Source organism: Apium graveolens, chromosome 2 (genome assembly GCF_009905375.1).
Source record: "Apium graveolens cultivar Ventura chromosome 2, ASM990537v1, whole genome shotgun sequence".
NCBI classification, from domain to species: domain Eukaryota; kingdom Viridiplantae; phylum Streptophyta; class Magnoliopsida; order Apiales; family Apiaceae; genus Apium; species Apium graveolens.
Genome location: NC_133648.1, coordinates 274,138,145 through 274,164,353, shown reverse-complemented (window position 1 = coordinate 274,164,353; position 26,209 = coordinate 274,138,145). Strand labels below are relative to the sequence as shown.

General features: G+C 33.7%; 1 protein-coding gene across 1 annotated transcript; it reads left to right on the top strand.

The window, feature by feature from the left end:
* The first annotated feature begins 11,772 nt into the window (after positions 1 to 11,772).
* On the top strand, positions 11,773 to 13,040 carry LOC141708489 (photosystem II reaction center W protein, chloroplastic-like). Its single transcript, XM_074512143.1, has 2 exons — positions 11,773 to 11,972; positions 12,640 to 13,040. The coding sequence occupies exons 1-2, from the start codon at positions 11,885 to 11,887 to the stop codon at positions 12,951 to 12,953; spliced, it is 402 nt and encodes a 133-aa protein (XP_074368244.1). The 5' UTR covers positions 11,773 to 11,884; the 3' UTR covers positions 12,954 to 13,040.
* Positions 13,041 to 26,209: the final 13,169 nt, after the last annotated feature.

Genomic DNA, 26,209 nt, shown 5'->3' with positions numbered 1-26,209 from the left:
TTTATAATTCTTGACAAATTGTGTTATTGATTGTATTAGTATAATTTTGTTACTCACAACAATCAGGGTCTTTAATCTATCGATGATCTTTTGTTACTCACACGCTTCTAATTGTTTTTTCAATTGTGAGAACACGGAGATCTGCCGAGGTAGCAACTGTTGTGTCTAAACAATTATCAAACACCATCTTCAGGTAGGTGATGTATCTGTATAGGTAGCTTCTCGAATATATCATGCATGATTCTCTCTTCTGTTGACTTTTGCCAAGAATTCTGCCAAAAGAGGTTGATTTTTTAGTGTTTATTGGTATTTGATTGGTTAGTATTTCTTTGCGTAATTAATCGCTGATCAATGGGAAAATAACCCTTCTTAAATGTCTTATTGAACCTCGAAGAACTATAAAATATACCATGTTGCAGTTCTTTAGTGTTAATATATATAAATAAATTATAAAAAACTTTATGAATTTGACCGGTGGTATACATTTTGCCTAGCGCATGACTTTTGTTCACAAAAGGTTATTTCATTTTTCATTTTCATATGATAATCTGCAAAAAAAGGTAAAAGTGCTTCTCCTTTAATGTTAGAGATGTCATTTCAGAAACAAATTGATTTAGCACACCAATGATCCAAATGTTTACTGCAAATACACTACGTATCGTATGTCGCACGTAGTAGATATTCTATCTTTGAAGAGTATGATATTTGTTTATATTTCAAAATGATCGTGTACATAATGTTGCAGAGATGTGTTATTGAACTGTAGTGACCATGTAAATAAATTAGAAAGATCTTTATTTATTAGTGTTGAACATAGAATATTGTCCAGCTAAAGAACTGTTTTCATGTATATTTAATTCCACAAGTCGATTTTAAAACTCATCCAAAATATTGATATAAATCGATGCTATGCTGCTATCATGATGCAAGAAGACAAGAGATTTGTACCTGGGTGCAAGATGAAATCCCACTATTGAAGACAAAGATGGCAGGATAGTCATATGATAAATCTGTGAATACAATCTGCGATTAATACATATAAATCAAATAAGTGTGTGCGTGAGTAAACGAAATCAAACAGAGAAAGAAAGGATATAAACAAAGGGAGATCCTCGAGTCCAGTTGAAATTGTCTCCTTAAAGCTATTTCGCCTCTCACCGTATGTGTGAGTCGATAGCCTCCCAGGATAAAACGAGGCAGCGGTGGCATTACGGATAACGAGCACCTTTAGCGAGCTTGAACGGGTACGAAACTATCACCGAGAGAGAGAGGTAGGGTTTGTGTTTAGGAGGACGGCTGTGTATTCTGAGTGAGTAAACCCTAATCCCTATAGTGAAAATATACAGTCTTAGAGAAACGTGTGCACTACTTCTCTTATTTAATTAAACCCGTTAATTAAATTTAATTCAACAGTCAATTATTATCCATAATTGAATCGAATTATAACTGTCAAATCAATTCATATTCGTATTTATAAAATAAATACCGAATAATGAATATTTATTTAAGAGCCCAAGCCCAGTGGAAATTAAATTAGTAAAACTAGTCCGTGATTATTCGGGCCAAATTTTCTGCTACATTCGTGTCCGCACGTCTCACATGCGGGCAAGCCTGAAGGCTTCGCAAGCCTCGGATTACCCCTCGAAATCCCACAATTTGCACCCCCCTGCTCGCGCACGTAGGAGATGGAGCAATACCTTACTAACACTTTTAAAACTACTAAAGTGTTGTGCTATATAAAGCAATGGAAACCCCTTTTCCATTTCAATATGGGATACAAGTTTTCACATCTACAATTCCACCTTCAAGGGACCAACTTTGAATAATCGTATGTCATTCATCCCTGAACCATTTTGAGTGTTTCAAAGTGCCTCGGAAAGCTCTCACGGAGGAGAACATACTCCAAGCGACACCCACTCAAGAACGGCTCAAAATGACTTGATAATGTGGAGCTCAATACCCACATTTTCCAACAATCCCCCACATGGATGAGATTGATACTTCAGTACCACACACCAGACAGACAGACACGGAGTTTGACTTGGTGATAGTTTCTTCGATCGAATATAGCATACGATGGGTAGAGAATGCTCCTTGAACCCTCGCTCGACTAAGCATACCGACTTTATTGGTAGACAGTAGACGTGCTTGTCTTTGAAATGTTTGACCATTTGTGTAAACGATGATATACTTATTACTATATCATTTTTGACTCGTTTAGCTCTCATGAGTATGTCCATTTTTTCTATGGAACATCGTCCTGGTTCTGCAGGAGTTTCTAAAGAATTGTGCCTCACAATTCTCCTTTGAAGCGGCCTCACTTCTCTCCCACTTAGGTGATCTTTATCTTATAGAGTAACCCGCGTTTACTCAACTGAATTCCATGCGTTCACTCCTGAACTCCATGTATTCATCAAAGATCATTAAAAGCTCAAAGCTCAACCTCGTTCCTTACGGGTCTCACTATTTCCTCATCATAGGAACAGGCCAGGGGTTACCCCCACAGTGATTTGGTCATCATGATTTAGTTGTCCCATTGAACCAAGTTCTTGGGATCTCCAGTCAACAATGGTTGGGTGTCCACCATGATGGCGTTAAGCAATAGGCTTAAGGCCCATCCCTCTCGATGATTTCTCAACCACTTCTCTTGATAACCCTTTGGTTAGTGGATCCGCGATATTATCTTTTGACGGTATATAGTCAATAGTGATAATTGCGGTTGAGATTAATTGTCTAATGGAACTGTATTGTCGTCGTATATGACGAGACTTTCTATTATACATCATGCTCTGTGCTCTGCCTATTGCAGTTATAGGCTTTGGCCATCTTGGAAAATCCTCCAGAAACTGACGTAGATATTCAGCCTCTTCGGCGCATTTATCTAGTGCCACAAACTCAGCTTCAATCGTGGAATGAGTTATCACCGTTTGTTTTGAGGATTTCCATGATATTGTCGCTCCAGCTAATGTAAACACATAGCCACTCGTAGACTTAAGGTTTTCTTGCTAGATATCCAATTTGCGTCAGTATATCCTTCTAATACTGCTGGGTATCTTCCATAGTAAAGTCCATAGTCTCGAGTTCCCCTCAAGTACCTTAGTACCCTTATGATCGCTTTCCAGCGATCAGCTCCCGGATTACTCATAAACCTACTCAACTCGCTAATTGAGTATGCAATGTCTGGTCTTGTACAGCTCATGAGGTACATCAGACTACCAATTATCCTCGAGTATTCCAATTGGGAAACAGCTACACCTTTGTTCTTGGATAGGTGCAAAGTCATATCCATAGGTGTCCTAGCTTTCTCAAAGTCATCCTTAAGAAAATTCTCAAGGATCTTGTCAACATAATGTGGTTGACTTAATGCGAGACCCTCTGATGTTCTAGAAATTTGAATTCCCATAATTACGTTTGCTAGTCCCATGTCTTTCATACGAATCTTGATTTTAACATGTCCTTGGTATATTTGATCACTTTATCATTGCTTCCGGCAATAAGTAGATCATCTACATATAGTGTCATCATGACATAGCCACTCTCGTTATCCTTGTAATAGGCACATCTATCACATGCATTAATTTTGAAGCCATTGGCCAGCACGACCTCATCATTTTTTTTATGCCATTTCATAGGCGCTTGCTTCAAACCATAAAATGATTTCACCAATCTACAAACTTTTATTTCTTGTCTTGGGATAACAAACCCTTCGGGTTGTTCCATATAGATTTCTTCATCTATGTCTCCATTTAGGAAAGCCGTTTTCACATCCATTTGATGTACAGTTAGATTACGCATTGCAGCAATAGCAAACATCATCCTTATGGAAGTTATTCTCGTTACAGGATAATATGTATCAAAGTAATCAAGGCCTTTTTATTGCTTGTATCCTTTAATCACAAGTCTGGCCTTATACTTATCAATAGTGCCATCAGTTTTCAACTTCTTCTTGAAAACCCACTTGCTACCTAATGGTTTACAACCAGTTGGAAAGTCCACTAATTCCCAAGTATGATTCTGCATAATTGAATCAACTTCATTCTTGATGGCCTCTTTCCACATAGGTCCATCAGGTGAGGTAACCGCCTCCTTATAGGTTTTTGGGTCACCTTCTTCGAACAAATAAGTCATAAAATCAGACCCATAGGATTTCTTCGTTTGTTATCTTTTGCTCCTTCTCACTACCCCCACATTTTCGTCTTCACTTTCGTTACTCTCATTATCGTCATCTACAGACTCATGAGATCGTTTAGACGTTGTAGGTTGTTGGTTTCCTGGATTACAGGGAAACATCGTCTCAAAGAATGAGGCATTCCTTGATTCCATAATGGTATTCTTTTGAATATCAGGAATCTTGGATTCATGAACAAGAAAATGATATGCAGTACTGTGTGGAGGATATCCGATGAAGATACAATCCACAGTCTTAGGACCTATCTTCACCTTCTTCGGTGTAGGAATCAGTACCTTTGCAAGGCACCCCCACACTTTCAGGTGTTGGTAACTTGGTTTCTTTTTCTTCCACATTTTATAAGGACTTACATCCTTATTCTTGCGCATCCTAATATTTAAAATATTATTTGCGCTTAAGATGGCTTCTCCCCACATCGATTGTGGAAGCCCAGAGCTTAACAACATCGCATTCATCATCTCTTTCGGAGTGTGATTCTTCCTTTCAGCCACACCATTTGACTGAGGGGAGTATGGTGCAGTGACCTTGTGGCGCCCTCTAAACCCGGGTCAGAAGTTTGGGGTCCACAACACATACACAATATATAAACCTGTATATGAAATAATACAATGACCCTGCTGTACATAACCATGGATCGCAACAGGTTAAAGTATGAAAACAAGCCACAACCTTAACTTTTATTACAACGTACCGAATCCCAACTAATTTAGCTTACAACTGATAATGAAAATATTCTTACTATCTCACTACCACAATAAGCTCCTGCTAGCTCAATCCAACACAATCTGGAATTTTAGCTCGTACATTGAACTGGGAAAACCTTGTTATCAACCATATCCTTCTTAACTGTAGAATACATAAAAAGATTCACAAGAGTGAGCTAACTAGCTCAACAAGTCACAATCATAATAATTGAGGATAATCAATGATCAAACAAAATGGTTCAGAGGAATCAAGTTTATTGCTAAACAATCATTAGAATTGGATATTCAGTTTTAAGTTTTAAAATCAAGGTTAGGCTGCTGATCAGTCACGCACTAACCCCGAGCAAAGCACACAGCACTACTCTAATTACTGGATCCAAGGCACACATTTGCCTAACTTGACCATTGATATGGTCTGACCACAAATCTGGTCCACATAAAGAAAACTATCCAATTATAAAGCAGTTCAATATAATAAACATTATAATTCAATAAAACCGGATCATAATCAACAACAATAAAACAACTGCATAAGAGCATGGTGAAAATTCATGGGTACCACAAGGGTATGTCAGAGTATATGAAGGAAATGGCCTCCATCCTGTAGGAGAATCGGGTATTAGATGAACAATGTTTTTACAAGGTTTTAGTTCTTTAATGTCACAAGGTATGGTTGAGTATAAAAGTTTCTGTATATTTAAACAATTCTGTTCTAGTGTTTGGTATATGATGGGTATATATTTGTGGAGTAGTATCATATTTGTGTGGTTTAGTATCTGGTAAATCAACAAGAAATGGTTCATAAAGAATAAGGCTTACGGTTCAAAGTTCAAATTATGTGGCTCAGGTTCAAGGCTGAAGGATTCAAAACATTTACAATATAAAACAGAGCTATTTTGAATACTTAACAATATGTTACGAGAAAATTTAGAAATATTTGCATTATATCTCGAGAAAGGTTTAGAAGTACTTGCCTTATCACAATCAATTCCAATTTCACTTGTACTCGTCAAATGACTCTCTTCAACAACCACTCGTCTACTTTTCCTATGTCTCGATTCTATTTTCTGATCACTTGCTGTATTTTCTACATGTCAATTCCATTTTCTGATCACCTGCTTCCCTTTCCTACGCATTGCTTACTCTGCTAGGCATCATATGTATCTATCAATATTCATCTCACATTATTCTAATCGTCTCATGGACGTCATAAGGTTTCATCTACCCTTCGTTTTACCCAAATCCGATTTACGGATTAAAAGTTATACTAACACAAGCAAACACTGATCACATAGACCGACAGTCAAACAAATAAGTCACATATAGCACAGAGCACGTCAAACAATCAATGAAATTTCATTTATAAGGAAGTCTCGGGCCATAAACAGTCTTTCAGGTATTTAATATGATTTTTAAAATATTTTTCAGAATTAAAACGGGACTCCGAATCAATTTATAATTAAATAATAGGGTTCGAATACCCGATTCTGACTTTAAAATAATTTTATAAGAATTATCGAGCCTTGAAAATAATTTAAAATAATATTTTAAAGCTCGAAACTATTTTTCGGAATTTTTAAATAATTTAAAATAATTAAATCCAATTAAATAATCAATTAAAATCAATTAATAAATAATTAAACTAATTAATCAATTAATATTTAAATTAATTGATCAATTAATTAATTATTAATTAAAATTAATTAATTAAGTAATTTAGATTTATTTTAAATAAAAGACGAATTTTAGAAATAAAATAAATGATTTTCGGAATTAAAATAAATAAATAAAACAATTTTTAAAAACTAGAAATTTCAGGGGGTAAAGTGTAAAGTTTTGAAACTTTATCCGCAAGGTGCAAACTGTAAAAATTGTAAAAGTTCAGGAAATAATTAAAAGTTTTAGAAAATCAGGGGATTAAACGGCAAAACCGCCGTCTTCTCCGCCTGCCACCGGCGGCAACTTCATCGGCCAATCTTTACGGGCCCAGAAATGCACAGAAATGTATAGAACGGTACTTCTCAGTGCCAGGAACTAATATCTACAACCGGTTTTTACCATTGATCAGCAGAGCGGCCGGAAAACTTGCCCGAAAAACCGCCGCCGCCGTCGAGTTCAAGAACTCCGGTGATGCGGTTTCGGCCTCTCCCGAATTCGTTCGATACTCTCAGATATACTATTCAATTGCAAAGTGAAAAAGGAACATAATCCAACTAACAGAATCAGATAATAATCCTTAATCAAGAATTACCTAAAAATCAATCAAGAATATTCAAACTAATCATAAACCCTAATTTACAATTTCGAAAATCAATCCCGATTTTCAGCATGTTATTGAACTCCAAATCAAACATATAATATACCAAAATGATCAGGAAAACAAGCTCTACAACATACAATCACCAAATCATACAAACAATCTCTCGAACAAAAATTCATAATTTAACTATCAAGAAATTCGAATATAAATAATAAAATAGAAAATCACCTGATGTTTCTGGGTATGTTTTGATGAAAGATTTGGATTCTAGATTCCAATAGCTTCGTTTTGAGTATATGTACGCCACAATCGGATATCGATAACACCTCTGAATTTGTGTTTGATTACGAAGAACAAAATCTAATTATAGTATTTTCTCTGTAAAAACTCTGTAAATACTATTTGCAAATGATTTCTGGTACAAAATAAAATACGGTAAAAGCTATTTATAATTACGGAAAATTAGTATCCCGTTGGATCATTCCAGATACAAAATGGTACGTTTATTTATAAAAACTGATCCAAATGGTACCGGTTTTCGGGATAATTATCCAAACCAGTACAATTTGTACTGCGGTCTTGGTCTCAGCGCCTGGTTACACGTATTACAAGGTGATAATTGTGATATTTTAATAAAAAGATCCCGTTTATCAAAAATACGAGTTTCATTGATTTACCGAAACGAATAATGTATCGAAAATGTTGCGCTGGGACCCGAGCATGACAAACCGTACGCCAGATCGAAAAAGTCAAAACATGGAAAATGCTCGGAATATTGCAATTAGGTTAGGAAAGAGTTTTCGAAAGAGTTTCAGTTTATAAAAACGTAAAAACGGATGACGTCGGCTGGTTCCCGATTGTGTAAAATAGTCTATAAAGATCCGGAAAAAGAATTTATAAAATCCATATATTTCCTATAAGATCATAAATCAACATAATAATAAATAGGAAGATATGACAGTTATCTATATTTTATTTTGGACATTTAAAAATTAAAATACTCAATTAATATTATTTTTAAACATCCAGACACATATAACACTTAACAAATAATTCACCGAATAGATGCTGAACATACATAATAATTATTAATTATACGATATATCCCAGATATTACAGACCTCATGGATTATACCATGTTGTGAACAGAATTCCCCAAATGGTTCAACATATTCACCTCCACGATCACTTCGTATCGTTTTGATTTTCTTAGTCTGTTGTGTCTCAACTTCTTCTTTATAGATTTTAAATTTATCTATAGCTTCGTCTTTGATTTTTAACAAATATACATAGCAGTATTTTGTACAATCATCAATAAATGTAATAAAATACTTGTTTCCTCCTCTTGTTGGAGTGAATTTTAAATCACATATGTCGCTATGTATTAGGTCTAGCACTTTGGTGTTCCTTTCCACACGTTTAAATGATGATCTCGTTAATTTAGGTATGTATTCTTATGTTTTGGTGTTCCTTTCAACACAAGTCTCACACTTATGTTTTGAATCAATAGTAAGTTTAGGTATGTATTCTTTTGCACTTAAATGTCGTAAAGTGTCATAATTTACATGTCCTAATCTAGCATGCCATAAATTAGGAGACTCAAACAAGTAAGCAGAAGAATTCTTTATTTCATTATCGTCCTTAACGGACATTACATTGAGCTTAAAAAGCCCATCGGGTAAATAACCCTTGCCTACAAATATACCACTCTTAGATAAAATAACTTTATCTGACTCTATTACAATGCGAAAGCCATGCTTATTCAACAGAGAACCAGACACAAGGTTCTTGCGAATATCAAGCACATAAAGTACATTCTTCAAAGTCAGATTCTTCCCAGAGGTCATCTTCAGGATCACCGTGCCTTCACCCTCAATGGTGGAAGTTGCTGAATTCCCCATGTAGAGCTTCTCACCAGCATCGGAAGCTTTGAGGCTAGAGAAAATCGCCTTGTCTGAGCAAACATGCCTAGTAGCACTAGTATCAATCCACCATTCACGTGGATTAGAACCGACCAGGTTCACTTCAGAGACCGTAGCACAGAGGTCTATATCACCCATCTCATTGGAGATATTCTCTACCATGTTTGTTTCTTTCTTCTTGTTGGGCTTTTTGCAGTCAGAAGACCTATTACCAACTTTATCACAGTTGTAGCACTTCCCTTGAAATTTCGACTTCGAAATCCCTCCCTAGGGTGCCAGTTTTGCCCCTTTACCAGAATTAGTCTTCTTGGGCTTAGAGCTTTGAGCATGCTCCACCATGTTTGCCTTCTCAGTGGCAACATTAACTTTCTTCTCGGACCCTCTGTTGTCTTCTTCAATACGAAGTCTAACAATAAAATCCTCCATAGACATCTTCTTTCGCTTGTGCTTAAGTTAGTTCTTGAAATCTTTCCATCCAGGTGGAAGCTTTTCAATAACAGAGTAGCATACACAGTCTGCATGTTACTCTCAGCAGTGAGCAACAGTGGTTCTTCCTTAAGGAAGCGATCCATATGCAACGTGGTTAGATAAAAGTGTATCTTTTGTTGCCAATGTTTGAAGTTCGTTCTGTTGAACTTCTCAGGTTTTTCAGCATGTGCAGCAGGCACAATTGGCATAACGAGTGCAGCAGGCACCACATGTGGAACATATGGTACGTGCGTCTGTACTACAGGTGTATGCACACCAGTAGGCACCGCAGGTATGATCGGAGGAGTGAATCCTGCCGATATCTGTCCAAGAGGAACACTAAACTGTCCAATGACAGTGTGTCCCACAGGGACATATCCCAAAGGCATATGTCCAACAGGTGTTTGACCCCCATCAGATCCTACGATCTGTGCGTTAAGGTTAATCGCCTGCTGGTGAACCCCATCAGATCTAAGGATCTGTGCGTTGGGATCAGCCGTCATGTTCATCGGATCGTTCACAGTTTGGTTCTCCATCGATCTGTTACTCAACAAAACAAGTAGATACAGATGTATCAGTCACAGATGTATAAAATAAAATAGCTTTAAGATTGTGAATACAATCTGTGATTAATACATATAAATCAAATAAGTGTGTGTGTGAGTAAACGAAATCAAACAGAGAAAGAAAGGATATAAATAAAGGGAGATCCTCGAGTCCAGTTGAAACTATCTCCTTAAAGCTATTTCGCCTCTCACCGTATGTGCGAGTCGATAGCCTCCCAGGATAAAACGAGGCCGCGGCGACGTTACGGATAACGAGCACCTTCAGCGAGCTTGAACAGGTACGAAACTATCACCGAGAGAGAGATATAGGTAGGGTTTGTATTTAGGAGGACGACTGTGTATTCTGAGTGAGTAAACCCTAAACCCTATAGCGAAAATATATAGGCTTAGAGAAACGTGTGCACTACTTCTTTTATTTAATTAAACACGTTAATTAAATTTAATTCGAGAGTCAATTATTATCCGTAATTGAATCAAATTATAACTGTCAAATCAATTCATATTCGTATTTATAAAATAAATACCGAATAATGAATATTTATTTAAGAGCCCAAGCCCAGTGGAAATTAAATTAGCAAAACTAGTCCGTGATTATTCGGGCCAATTTTCTGCTACATTCGTGTCCGCACGTCGCACACGCGGGCAAACCCGAAGGCTTCGCAAGCCTCGGATTACCCCTCGAAATCCCACAATTTGCACCCCCTGCGCGCGCACGTAGGAGATGGATTAACACATTACAAACACTTTTAAACACTACTAAAGTGTTGTGCTATATAAAGTAATGGAAACCCCTTTTCTATTTTAATGTGGGATACAAGTTTTCACATCTAAAATTCCACCTTCAAGAGACCAACTTTGAATGATCGTATCTCATTCATCCCTTAACTATTTTGAATGTTTCAAAGTGCCTCGGAAAGGAAAGCTCTTACGGAGGTAAACATACTCCAAGCGACACCTACTCAAGAACGGCTCAAAATGATTTGACAATGTGGGGCTCAATACCCACATTTTCCAACAAAATCATGTCTTGATCTATTAGAAATGTATTTTATACTCTTTTTTAATGCAAGTTTGGTCTCCTATCTTATGATTATGAAAAGAAACATAAGGTAAAGATTTTAAGAAAGACGTGCAGAGTGATTTCTTGACAAGAGAAGTAGAGATGAATTTGTGAAGTAACTTGACAGAGACAATGTTCTAGATGTCTTTACTGCTTCTAACTCATTTTTTATTATCAATCATAATCTTTTTCTTTAAATCGTTGAGCTAATGGTAATTGTTTGGTAAATGATATTAATGTTTTATTTTGTAAATTACTCAACATTTTTCTTATTCGTTCAAAGTTTGCAGACGGCATCGGCATCGGCATCGGCATCGGCATCATATGTAATAACTTAAAATTAACTTAAAATTTCAACATTTCATTCAAACAAATGTAAGCCATGCGAGGCTTTTTTTTTAATATTGCTCTAATGGACTGTGTCTGTACAAGGGATACTGCCGTTAACAGCCCGGTAAGCCCAAGTAATCACAGTGCATGAAACTTTTTTTTTTTTATCATCACATGGCCTGCCACGTGAAAGAAGCCGATTGGGTGATAGCAGATGAGGTGCAATCTACGTATCTGAGTTGTGTGGTATCACTTGGACACACTGGACCAACCATATCAATCTGCACAAATATTTTGTGCAACAACAAACTGATCCAAGTCCATAATATCTGAAGTTGAAGTACTGTCAAAAGTAGTTCAACAGAGACAATCTCAGTAGAGAAAAATGGCCACCATCACTGCTTGCACTCCGGCCTCTTCCGTTGGCCTAGTCCACAAGACTCCCGTTTTGCGAGCTTCTTCTCCCGTTCTTGGTAAAAATTAATCTTTTTCCTTGCGTGTCTATATATATTATGTCAAACAAAGAGTTTTATATTCATCAAACATTTTCGGATTTATCAGAAGCCTAATTTACACTATTTGTAACAAAATGAATTGTTGTGGTGCATCGGCCAAGTCGGGATGCTTGTTTAATAATTTGTATGTTCGAAAAGTCATTTATTAACTAATTTGCTGCTATGTGTATGTACTTGTAACTTAAAACTACATATAAAAGTACTATTTCAAAATTTATGTAATGTGTGGGAGACTAGAAGTTGCTCATAAGTTGAATTTCAGAAATATGAAGTGTATACTTGTTAATTTCATTCAATTGTCCTGATTTAACAATTTGATTCCATATGAAAATGAAGATCATAAGCTACATATTCACTGATAATGCAAATATGTTATTCACTAATAATGCAAATACGATTTACTAAGGTACATAAGGGAATGACCTTGCAATTTTGAAGGCTAAATGAGTTTGTATTTGATGATACGCCTGTATAATTTATCCAATGAGTTAAAACTTGTAAAGTATAACCAAGGCCAGACATCATTAGTTAGCATACATCACCAATGAATAGCCAGGAAGCATATCAGCATTCATTATCGCAATTTAAGTTTTACCAAGATACATGTGTTTGCTGCATATTGCAGGGTTGCCAGTCATGGCAAAAGTGGGAAAGGTTAGATGTTCAATGAAAGGCCACCCTGGAGCACAGGAGGCCAGTTCGAAAGTGGGGATGGGAGCATCACTGATTGCTGCAGCTAGCGCCGCAGCCATGTCAAGCCCAGCAGCCATGGGCTTGGTCGACGAAAGATTGAGCACAGAAGGAACTGGACTTCCATTTGGCTTGAGCAATAACCTTCTTGGTTGGATCCTTTTTGGTATGTTTGGTTTGATTTGGTCACTTTATTTTGTTTACACCTCTGGCCTTGATGAAGATGAAGAATCTGGTTTATCCCTGTAAGTTAAACTTGTTCACCTCTTTGATATCAGCAACAATGTAAAACTGGTACACTGTGAAGTGTTATTTAAACTGAACTTCTATTTTTCATTCGATTCTTGATTAACATTTAGCACTGCAATTTCAATTTTTGAGTGATAAAAATGGTTATGATGAACTATGCCAAGAAGGCAAGATGTCAGTAACATTCTTTTAGAGTTACAGTATGACATATAGTGGATCGGATGTTAATGAACGTTAATGGAAATGATATGAAATCTCGAAGAATGAGGTTTTTATTCCGAAAAAATAAATGTGGGATTGTGATATGCATTCTTATTAGACCTAGAAACAAAAGCAATATACTGTCCTGTGGGGCTTGTTTGGATTGTGGTTGGGGAGGGAGTTGGTTTGGGAGGATGGGGAGGGAGTTGGTTTGGGAGGAGTTCAAATATCTCAACCCTTATTTGGGAAAAATAAATTAAGGGGGGCTGGGCTGTTAGCCTGTTACAGGTTTTGCTAGGTGTTGCAGAGGGTTGCGGTCAAAATAGAAAACAGAGAGAGTTTTAATGTCACGCGTCTTTGTACACGAGTCTGCTGACCATGTAGCATGTACGGCTGTTCCTCATTTTTATTTATTTTTATATATTTTTTTATTTTTTTAATAATCCTTTATTTATGGTAAGTTACTTGCATACATAAATTGTAAGGTACTTGTTAGTTTATTTTAATTAATATTAGTATATTGCAGATGTTATGTTATTAAGCAATCACGCTTACACATTTTTAGGTGAGTTTAATTTGTTTGATGTATTATTTTAAAAAAAAATCTTCTTTTCTAATTTAAATATCAACACTTGAAAATTTTATGGTGTAACCTATAAATCTATACTATATTAAGGTAGTCGGTCGGTTAATATCTGATGAAATAATTTAATTACCCTCACTACTTAATAAAATATTAAACTAATTATTATTAAAGCCGCCTATTACTTTTATTAGTTTAATTGACTGAAACTTCTTTTATTAATTTAATTGATCCATATTATGGCCACTCATGTCATGTCATGTAAACAAGAACAACTACGGGCACCAAGAAGTTTAAGTCTCCAAATCACAGCAAAACAAATTCTTAATTACAAATGTACCCTTCTCTATATTATTATTATTATTATTATATAATATTAACCTAATATGTTTAACAAATTCATTAAATAATTAATTCCCTAATTTTAATTAAATAATTAATTCCCTAATTTTAATTATATATAAGTACTTGAATATTCAATCCTTAATTTCGTTTAAATGAATTTTTTTATTATAAAATATATTGTAAATGAAAATAAATTTATCTACCAAATATTAAACTCAAAATACATGAAAAATTATAAACATTAAAAATACATCTGCATTGCTTCGGATATAAATTACTTGATTGCCCTCACATAATTAATTTATTATTTTGACTTAACTATCTTATATTATGAAATCTCTAACATAAATCTATATATAATCGGACACATTATACTTGAAAATGATGTTTGGAGAGATATAGAAGATGGCTTGAATATGGTCTAAGGATAATTCGAATTTAGGTTAAATTTTTGCTCTTAATTAAAAAATAATTACCATTTGTATACATATTTATAAATATCAGTAAAAGTATATATATATATATATATTAATAAGAAATATTGTTTTCATAAAATACCTCTCATTTCAAATATATATTCGACTTTATTTATTTAGACATACTAACTCATTTAACAATTTAACAAATATAATTAATAAAACTTAAAAAAATAACAATTATTTAAACAACCGTGCATTGCACGTGTTTTAGGCTAGTAACTATTGTAAGTAATCTTTGACTAGTTAATTAAAACATTATTCTAAAATTAGGATGTTAGATTTCTACTTTGAATTCGAAACAAACATGAAAATCAAATGGTGAGGAAGCAATTCAATTATTCGATAATAGTTTTTCATATCCAAATTTAAAAAAAATTTCTTTCAAATTTTAATTTTTAAGATTTTGTTAGGTCCCGAATTATCGTAGAAGGGGGTTTGAATACGATAATCACTAAATTAATTTTTTTTTTCGAATCTTTAGCGGATAAAATATTTAGTGCTTGGTTAGTGCTTTCGTGTTCTTGAGAGGAATAGTGTTTGAAACGATAAAAATAAGGAACACAAGATATTCGGGAAAATATATATTCGTATATAAATTCTCGAGGGTGTTGCTACACTCCGATAGATATTTATAATTCATATAGATATCATAAAATTCAAATAACTCATATAATATTATTCACTTAACACATAAAAAAATAGTATTTATATACAATTCTTTTTTTTTAATATTTTCACAGTTCACCCGCTACAAGGGAGAATCTAGATAAAACTAAATATATTTTTGAAAACAGTAAAAGTAATTAAATACTCTCACAACAATGACATAGATCGATACCACAATTATCAATTAACACATAAATCATTTAAAGACACGAATTCATCAAAGGGGAATAAAATATTCATAATTTTATTCTTTCCCAATTGAAACAATCATATAAAATAATCCAGATATTAAAAATATTTGTAATATCCCGTATTTTTAGAATTATTATAAATATTATTAGAATATATATATATATGCTTTTATGATTTATAAGGAATAAAATTTTGGATATTTTATTCATGTTTGACGAGTTGGTATTATTAAATGGTAATGTGGTAATTGTTAAGTGTTATATTGATCCTTATTAATTTCTGAAAATATTTACTTAAATGTATTATTTTTAAAAGTTTATTTGAAAACCGATCATTTTATTGATATCGGTAAATTGGGTTCGTTTAGTAATATTAGGGATTGGATGGATATTCGGTCTGTTATGTGATGTATGTAATATTAATTGTGTTGGATTCAGTTGTGATTGAGGATTATTTGTATTATTAATTACTGAGTCGTATCGTTTTGTTTTTTTGTCTTTAAAAGTGATTTTATTGAAAATTTAATTTCATATATATTTAAATTATCTTTAAAATTATTTTATGACTTTATAATTACAATAATTATTTTGACATTTTATAAAATTTAGAAATCAATATTTCATCAATTATTTAGCCCTGTATGATTTTCTGATTTCATTTATTTGTAAAATCCGTATTTAGTTTCAAAATCCTTCAAAAATTATGAAACTCATATTTATTGAAGTTTGGAATATTCTGAGAATTTTAAAATTATTTTGGAAATTTTTGGGATTAATTTTACCCGCACGTTTAATCGTTTAATTGCTAAAAACGGGTATAAATTGTATTTCAAAAATTATTTTAAAATTACAAAATTTATATTTTTATAAATTTCGGGATATTTGTAACATTTTAAGACTATTTTCGTGATTTTCTGAATTTATTTCAAGTGAAGCTCCGTTCGTTAATTGTAAAATGCGGGACTGATGTTAGATTCAAGAATGTATTAGAAATTACAAAATTTATATTTTACTAGTTTTTGAATATTTGGGAAATTTTAAAATTATTTTTGGAATTTTTCGAGCTATTTTCGCCCACAATCGAATCGTTAGGAATCAAAATGCGGGACATAAATAAACTTGCAGCCGGGGCAGAAGGACACGTGGCTACTTTCAGGACACGCGCCCTATGATTCTTTTAGTTGTGCACCACTTATCTGCTTGTTTATTTAAAAAAAAAAGAAAAAAAAGAAAGAAAATCCTATACTACCCACGACCCCCCGCTATCCTGTCACGCACGACACCCCCACCCCCTGCTTCCATTCTCTCTTCCCTCTTCCCACTACCACCGTTTATTCTTTTTTTCCCCGCCCGTGTCCCCCGTCCCCCATTTCCTTTTACCTCCTTTTGTTTTCTTTCTCTGTCCGTGTATATTTATATACACCAAATATTCAAAAATTCATATTTCCTAAATCGTTTATTCAAATTTCAATTATTATATATATAAACGATCAGCGCTTTGATACCTACGCATAGGTATATATATTGCAAGGTTTTGAGAATAAAATTTCCGAAGCATATTCTCCATTTTAATTTATTTTCGGGGCATAGAAAAGGAGTTTGGCGGTTTTGATTACTCCACATGGCATCTCAGCGTGTATATATCTATCGCTATTAATTTCAGATTTTTCTGGAGATATTTTATCGGACATCAGATATTCTCTTCGGGGTGATCAGAATTTATTTTGGGTAACGATTCCGAAATTCCGCCTTCGTACTTGTGTATATTATAGCATGTTAGTGTTTATATATTTATTTCATAATTTTTAGAAATTGTTGGAGAAGTCACTTTTGGTCCAAGTTTTGGTTCAGGTGGCAGTGTTATTCATTTCTGGAGTTTTTATACGCGTGGATATAAATTATTGTGTTGATTGTTGTTGGTTGTGTCGATATGATATCGACTGGCAGTCCGAGAAATAGAGGAGGTGCTGTCCTACTTCCAAGAAAATATTATTTTTAGTTCTGAAGATTATTATTTTTATTATTATTCAAAAAAAAATCCAAATTATTTAGTTAATGAATTTTAATTGATTATTTAATTCGATTTAATTATTTCTTATGATTTAAAAATTCTGAAAAATAGTTCGAGCTTTAAAATATTATTTTAAATTATTTTCCAGGCTCGATAATTCTTATAAAATTATTTTTGGGTGTTCGAGCACTATTATTTAGTTATAAAATGATTCGGAGACCCTTTTTAATTCCGAAAAATATTCAAAAATTCATAATAAATAAACCGTTCGTCCGTTTAATACGAAACGAACGCCTCTAGACTCAGAAAAATATTCCGCTTTCACTAAAAATACTTTCGAGACCCAAATTATTTTGTTTCGAAAGGTCTCTTGTTTTGCGAGACGTTTATTATTCGGTAAATCATATTTTTGATCTGATTTTAGTTTTAAACATACCGAGTCGAATATTTTGATGAACCGAGTCATATGTGATATGAATTATGTGATACGTGGATTATATGCTAACGTGTGATATGAATTACGTGTGTAAGTGGGTCAAGAGTCTTGTATTTGACTATCTTCTCTATGTGTGGGCTATCGTATGGGTAGACGATAGGATTTTGACGCGCAGTTCGTCGAGTAATTATCGTTTAGACGATTAAAGTGTGATCTTTTAATTATAAATACGGATCGTTCGAGTTGATCAGGACAAGACGTTGGATAAGGAATGAGATGGAATATTGGGTATCTGGCTTTTAGCTATCGCATGAGCAGCATATCAGTAAAATATTGAAAAGCAAGACGGAGATGTTTGGAGACAGAATGTCATAATAGATGCGTCTTTGCGAGTGTGACTAACTACTAAATCTCAAAGGCAAGTATCCCTATCATCACTTATTGTTCAAGTGATATTTATTTTAAATCTTATCATGCAAGTATTGGATTTACAAATGTTTTGGATTTTGAGAAAAGTGATTTGGTTGCGAATATTCCTACCCAAGAATTGGGGGAATAAAATTATTTCGGGTGTCTATTATTAAGACCCCATTTCAATAAAAGGTTTTAAGATTGGATCATAATTGCATAAGTGACCGGGACGGACGGTCCAGTGGAGGGCTATTTCTAAGTGCCATATGGAATATTATGACACAATTTTTGCCACAGGCAGGTATATTGCCTTTTTGTTTGAGTACTCGTGTTTTTGGGGTCACGTTTCTATGATTCATGACCTTGTGCTATCACACGGGCTGATCAGCATGTGATAGTACGTCCATCGGATGATGATCCTAATCTAAATTATCATATCCGTTTTGATATTCATAGAATAAATGATTTATCAACTGTTTCTGATTTGGAATAATGGTGAAATGCAGTTTTGATTCAGATTCTGATTTATGCTGATACTTACGTTGTTGTTAAATATCAAAGGTGGTATTAGTATAGATGATTGATGTTGACTTCAGTATGAGTGTTGTGAGCATCAAAGTTCGTATTGATATCTAATTTGATATGACAGCAAAATAAGTATTTATTTGAAGAGTTCGGTGATGAGTAAAGTTTATGATTCAATCCATAATCATTGTTTTATGATATTGTTGTTTACGATATTTCCGTAAACACAGTTTTACGAGTTTTATTCTCGTCAAGATTCAAAGTATTGCTGAAGCATTTCGCTCAAAAATATCAAAATGGTTTTGAATACAATTAAGGAATCAATTCTATGATTCCTCAACTAAAATTTTATGATTCAGCAATTATGATTTTTAAATGTTCTGCTCTAATGCAGATGTCGGTTTTATATCAAAACGACCCTATATTCGCTATAATGATCTTGCTGAGCATTTCTTTCGCTCATACTTGCCTGTCTTTAAATTTAACCTCCAGTGAGGATTAGCTTGCTATTTAGCCGCATAATTCGAGGAAGCAAAGAAGAAGCTTTTGGAAGATGGTTGGCCCAGGGTTTGCGAACTAGTGTAAGTTTTATTGTATAAAGTTGTTTATATTATATTATATTATAGTTGTGTATTTTATTTGGGCCTAGTATACTTTATTTTGAAGTTATACTGGTGGGTTTAGTTTTGAGTTGGAAGTTGTTAAAAAGGGTTTTAAAAGAAATTGAAAAATTATTGGTGGAATTTGGATATCTTGTTTTTAGAACTGTAACCTTAAAAGATCTTGGATTAGATTGGGGTCATAGATTCTAATATCTTCCACTGACATTTGTTTATTGATTTAACAGATTAATTTGGATTGAACTTTTATAGTGATGACCAAATCCTCTGACCCCGGATTTGGGGGCGTTACAGGTTGGTATTAGAGCTGAGGTTGTAGTAAACTAGAAACAAGAGTGTGTAGGAGTGTGTATAGCTATGTGAGGACGTTTGAGCTCATATCGAGTTCCTGTTGGACTATTGGATATAGTACCAACGAGTAAGTTAAGATAGGCGCATTCGTTTGAGATGATTGTGTTCAGTTGGATGGAACTCCGGGAAGCTGCAAACTTCTGTTGTGGAATCTTTCGAGGCTACTACGATTCGACGACGATGAAGATTATCGATATCCTTGGAACATGAAAAAGCATCTAGAATCAGATAGCGAGTCAACTGAAGAGTTCAAATTGGAGATAAATATTAAGACCTTGGCAATACCTTCTCTTTTTATAACTTCTTTTGATCTCTCTCAAAAAGAGGTATCTGTTAGAGGATATATTCCCTAACACTCCTTCAATCATTTTTGCCAGAATTTTGTTCTCTGGATTTCATTTCCTTCATAAATATCAGCTTTGAAATCTTTTCTCTTTTATTCATTTGATTTTGGATTCCTTTGATATTCTTTTATTCTGACTGAGATGAACAACCCTAACTATAGGGGACACAAGGTATACCTGTCTGTGTGATAGGAGTTGGATGAGACGCCATCAGTTGTGTGTGTTGTGAATACATGAAGTTTAACAACCTTTAGTAGTGTCTTAATTTGGACACGCAATACCAAGTTCGTTTGATCATATTGATCTCTCAGTTATTCTTTTATTTCAACAATACTTTTTCTCAAATTCAGATTTTGTCCTGTTATGATATGGGATTCATTTCTTTTTGAAAATTCTATGATCTTATCATTCCAAATATTCGAAGGTTTGCCAATCAAGTTGAGTTGAGTTATCCTGGTCAATGGAAAGTAGGATTTTTGGATGAAATTACCAATAGCAACAGTGGATTGCGATGCAATTAAAATATCAGTGGCATATAACGAAGTCTATCTGTCTCTTTATTTCTCTCTCTATTTATCTCTATCTCTCTTTCTTTTTCTTTCTCTTTCTCTCTATCTTTCTCTCTATTTTTCTCTCTCGCAATCATAAAAAGTGATTCTATTGAGAAATTAGTCAAAGGATGTGGATGGAACAGTGGTGCGGAGTGAAGCCTCCGTGATCATTATGTTATACCATGAATTCAAGTTCATCTGAAATTTTGAGAAAAATTGTGTATGCAAGATTGGAAATTTGAAAAGAAAATCCTTAGTGCTTTCTTCTGCTGATTCCGAGGACGGAATCCTTATAAGGGGGTAGATTGTAATATCCCGTATTTTTAGAATTATTATAAATATTATTAGAATATATATATGTGCTTTTATAATTTATAAGGAATAAAATTTTGGATATTTTATTCCTGTTTGACGAGTTGGTATTATTAAATGGTAATGTACTAATTGTTAAGTGTTATATCGATGCTTATTAATTTCTTAAAATATTTACTTAAATGTATTATTTTCAAAAGTTTATTTGAAAACCGATCATTTTATTGATATCGGTAAATTGGGTTCGTTTAGTAATATTAGGGATTGGACGGATATTCGGTCTGCTATGTGTTGTATGTAATATTAATTATGTGGGATTCAGTTGTGATTGAGGATTATTTGTATTATTAATTACTAAGTCGTATCGTTTTATTTTTTTGTCTTTAAAAGTGATTTTATTGAAAATTTAATTTCATATATATTTAAATTATCTTTAAAATTATTTTTATGACTTTATAATTACAATAATTATTTTGGGATTTTATAAAATTTAGAAATCAATATTTCATCAATTATTTAGCCCTGTATGATTTTCTGATTTCATTTATTAGTAAAATCCCTATTTAATTCCAAAATCCTTCAAAAATTACGAAACTCATATTTATTGAAGTTTGGAATATTCTGAGAATTTTAAAATTATTTTGGAAATTTTTGGGATTAATTTTACCCGCGCGTTGAATCGTTTAATTGCTAAAAACGGGTATAAATTGTATTTCAAAAATTGTTTTAAAATTACAAAATTTATGTTTTTATAAACTTCAGGATATTTGTAACATTTTAAGACTATTTTCGTGATTTTCTGAATTTGTTTCAAGTGCAGCTCGGTTCGTTAATTGTAAAATGCGGGACTGATGTTAGATTCAAGAATGTATTAGAAATTACAAAATTTATATTTTACTAGTCTTTGAATATTTGAGAAATTTTAAAATTATTTTGGGAATTTTTCGAGCTATTTTCGCCCACAATCGAATCGTTAGGAATCAAAATGCGGGACATAAATAAACTTGCAGCCGGGCAGAAGGACAAGTGGCTACTTTCAGGACACGTGCCCTATGATTCTTTTAGTTGTGCAACACTTATCTGCTTGTTTAAAAAGAAAATAGAAAAAAAGAAGAAAGAAAATCCTATACTACCCACGACCCCCCCCCGCTATCCTATCACGCACGACACCCCCACCCCCTGTTTCCATTCTCTCTTCCCTCTTCCCACTACCACCGTTTATTCTTTTTTTCTCCGCCTGTGTCCCCCTGTCCCCCATTTCCTTTTACCTCCTTTTGTTTCTTTCTCTGTCCGTGTATATTTATATACACCAAATATTCAAAAATTCATATTTCCTAAATCATTTATTCAAATTTCAATTATTATATATATAAACGATCAGCGCTTTGATACCTACGCATAGGTATATATATTGCAAGGTTTTGAGAATAAAATTTCCGAAGCATATTCTCCATTTTAATTTATTTTCGGGGCATAGAAAAGGAGTTTGGCGGTTTTGATTACTCCACATGGCATCTCAGCGTGTATATATCTATCGCTATTAATTTCAGATTTTTCTGGAGATATTTTATCGGACATCAGATATTCTCTTCGGGGTGATCAGAATTTATTTTGGGTAACGATTCCGAAATTCCGCCTTCGTACTTGTGTATATTATAGCATGTTAGTGTTTATATATTTATTTCATAATTTTTAGAAATTGTTGGAGAAGTCACTTTTGGTCCAAGTTTTGGTTCAGGTGGCAGTGTTATTCATTTCTGGAGTTTTTATACGCGTGGATATAAATTATTGTGTTGATTGTTGTTGGTTGTGTCGATATGATATCGACTGGCAGTCCGAGAAATAGAGGAGGTGCTGTCCTACTTCCAAGAAAATATTATTTTTAGTTCTGAAGATTATTATTTTTATTATTATTCAAAAAAAAATCCAAATTATTTAGTTAATGAATTTTAATTGATTATTTAATTCGATTTAATTATTTCTTATGATTTAAAAATTCTGAAAAATAGTTCGAGCTTTAAAATATTATTTTAAATTATTTTCCAGGCTCGATAATTCTTATAAAATTATTTTTGGGTGTTCGAGCACTATTATTTAGTTATAAAATGATTCGGAGACCCTTTTTAATTCCGAAAAATATTCAAAAATTCATAATAAATAAACCGTTCGTCCGTTTAATACGAAACGAACGCCTCTAGACTCAGAAAAATATTCCGCTTTCACTAAAAATACTTTCGAGACCCAAATTATTTTGTTTCGAAAGGTCTCTTGTTTTGCGAGACGTTTATTATTCGGTAAATCATATTTTTGATCTGATTTTAGTTTTAAACATACCGAGTCGAATATTTTGATGAACCGAGTCATATGTGATATGAATTATGTGATACGTGGATTATATGCTAACGTGTGATATGAATTACGTGTGTAAGTGGGTCAAGAGTCTTGTATTTGACTATCTTCTCTATGTGTGGGCTATCGTATGGGTAGACGATAGGATTTTGACGCGCAGTTCGTCGAGTAATTATCGTTTAGACGATTAAAGTGTGATCTTTTAATTATAAATACGGATCGTTCGAGTTGATCAGGACAAGACGTTGGATAAGGAATGAGATGGAATATTGGGTATCTGGCTTTTAGCTATCGCATGAGCAGCATATCAGTAAAATATTGAAAAGCAAGACGGAGATGTTTGGAGACAGAATGTCATAATAGATGCGTCTTTGCGAGTGTGACTAACTACTAAATCTCAAAGGCAAGTATCCCTATCATCACTTATTGTTCAAGTGATATTTATTTTAAATCTTATCATGCAAGTATTGGATTTACAAATGTTTTGGATTTTGAGAAAAGTGATTTGGTTGCGAATATTCCTACCCAAGAATTGGGGGAATAAAATTATTTCGGGTGTCTATTATTAAGACCCCATTTCAATAAAAGGTTTTAAGATTGGATCATAATTGCATAAGTGACCGGGACGGACGGTCCAGTGGAGGGCTATTTCTAAGTGCCATATGGAATATTATGACACAATTTTTGCCACAGGCAGGTATATTGCCTTTTTGTTTGAGTACTCGTGTTTTTGGGGTCACGTTTCTATGATTCATGACCTTGTGCTATCACACGGGCTGATCAGCATGTGATAGTACGTCCATCGGATGATGATCCTAATCTAAATTATCATATCCGTTTTGATATTCATAGAATAAATGATTTATCAACTGTTTCTGATTTGGAATAATGGTGAAATGCAGTTTTGATTCAGATTCTGATTTATGCTGATACTTACGTTGTTGTTAAATATCAAAGGTGGTATTAGTATAGATGATTGATGTTGACTTCAGTATGGGTGTTGTGAGCATCAAAGTTCGTATTGATATCTAATTTGATATGACAGCAAAATAAGTATTTATTTGAAGAGTTCGGTGATGAGTAAAGTTTATGATTCAATCCATAATCATTGTTTTATGATATTGTTGTTTACGATATTTCCGTAAACACAGTTTTACGAGTTTTATTCTCGTCAAGATTCAAAGTATTGCTGAAGCATTTCGCTCAAAAATATCAAAATGGTTTTGAATACAATTAAGGAATCAATTCTATGATTCCTCAACTAAAATTTTATGATTCAGCAATTATGATTTTTAAATGTTCTGCTCTAATGCAGATGTCGGTTTTATATCAAAACGACCCTATATTCGCTATAATGATCTTGCTGAGCATTTCTTTCGCTCATACTTGCCTGTCTTTAAATTTAACCTCCAGTGAGGATTAGCTTGCTATTTAGCCGCATAATTCGAGGAAGCAAAGAAGAAGCTTTTGGAAGATGGTTGGCCCAGGGTTTGCGAACTAGTGTAAGTTTTATTGTATAAAGTTGTTTATATTATATTATATTATAGTTGTGTATTTTATTTGGGCCTAGTATACTTTATTTTGAAGTTATACTGGTGGGTTTAGTTTTGAGTTGGAAGTTGTTAAAAAGGGTTTTAAAAGAAATTGAAAAATTATTGGTGGAATTTGGATATCTTGTTTTTAGAACTGTAACCTTAAAAGATCTTGGATTAGATTGGGGTCATAGATTCTAATATCTTCCACTGACATTTGTTTATTGATTTAACAGATTAATTTGGATTGAACTTTTATAGTGATGACCAAATCCTCTGACCCCGGATTTGGGGGCGTTACAGGTTGGTATTAGAGCTGAGGTTGTAGTAAACTAGAAACAAGAGTGTGTAGGAGTGTGTATAGCTATGTGAGGACGTTTGAGCTCATATCGAGTTCCTGTTGGACTATTGGATATAGTACCAACGAGTAAGTTAAGATAGGCGCATTCGTTTGAGATGATTGTGTTCAGTTGGATGGAACTCCGGGAAGCTGCAAACTTCTGTTGTGGAATCTTTCGAGGCTACTACGATTCGACGACGATGAAGATTATCGATATCCTTGGAACATGAAAAAGCATCTAGAATCAGATAGCGAGTCAACTGAAGAGTTCAAATTGGAGATAAATATTAAGACCTTGGCAATACCTTCTCTTTTTATAACTTCTTTTGATCTCTCTCAAAAAGAGGTATCTGTTAGAGGATATATTCCCTAACACTCCTTCAATCATTTTTGCCAGAATTTTGTTCTCTGGATTTCATTTCCTTCATAAATATCAGCTTTGAAATCTTTTCTCTTTTATTCATTTGATTTTGGATTCCTTTGATATTCTTTTATTCTGACTGAGATGAACAACCCTAACTATAGGGGACACAAGGTATACCTGTCTGTGTGATAGGAGTTGGATGAGACGCCATCAGTTGTGTGTGTTGTGAATACATGAAGTTTAACAACCTTTAGTAGTGTCTTAATTTGGACACGCAATACCAAGTTCGTTTGATCATATTGATCTCTCAGTTATTCTTTTATTTCAACAATACTTTTTCTCAAATTCAGATTTTGTCCTGTTATGATATGGGATTCATTTCTTTTTGAAAATTCTATGATCTTATCATTCCAAATATTCGAAGGTTTGCCAATCAAGTTGAGTTGAGTTATCCTGGTCAATGGAAAGTAGGATTTTTGGATGAAATTACCAATAGCAACAGTGGATTGCGATGCAATTAAAATATCAGTGGCATATAACGAAGTCTATCTGTCTCTTTATTTCTCTCTCTATTTATCTCTATCTCTCTTTCTTTTTCTTTCTCTTTCTCTCTATCTTTCTCTCTATTTTTCTCTCTCGCAATCA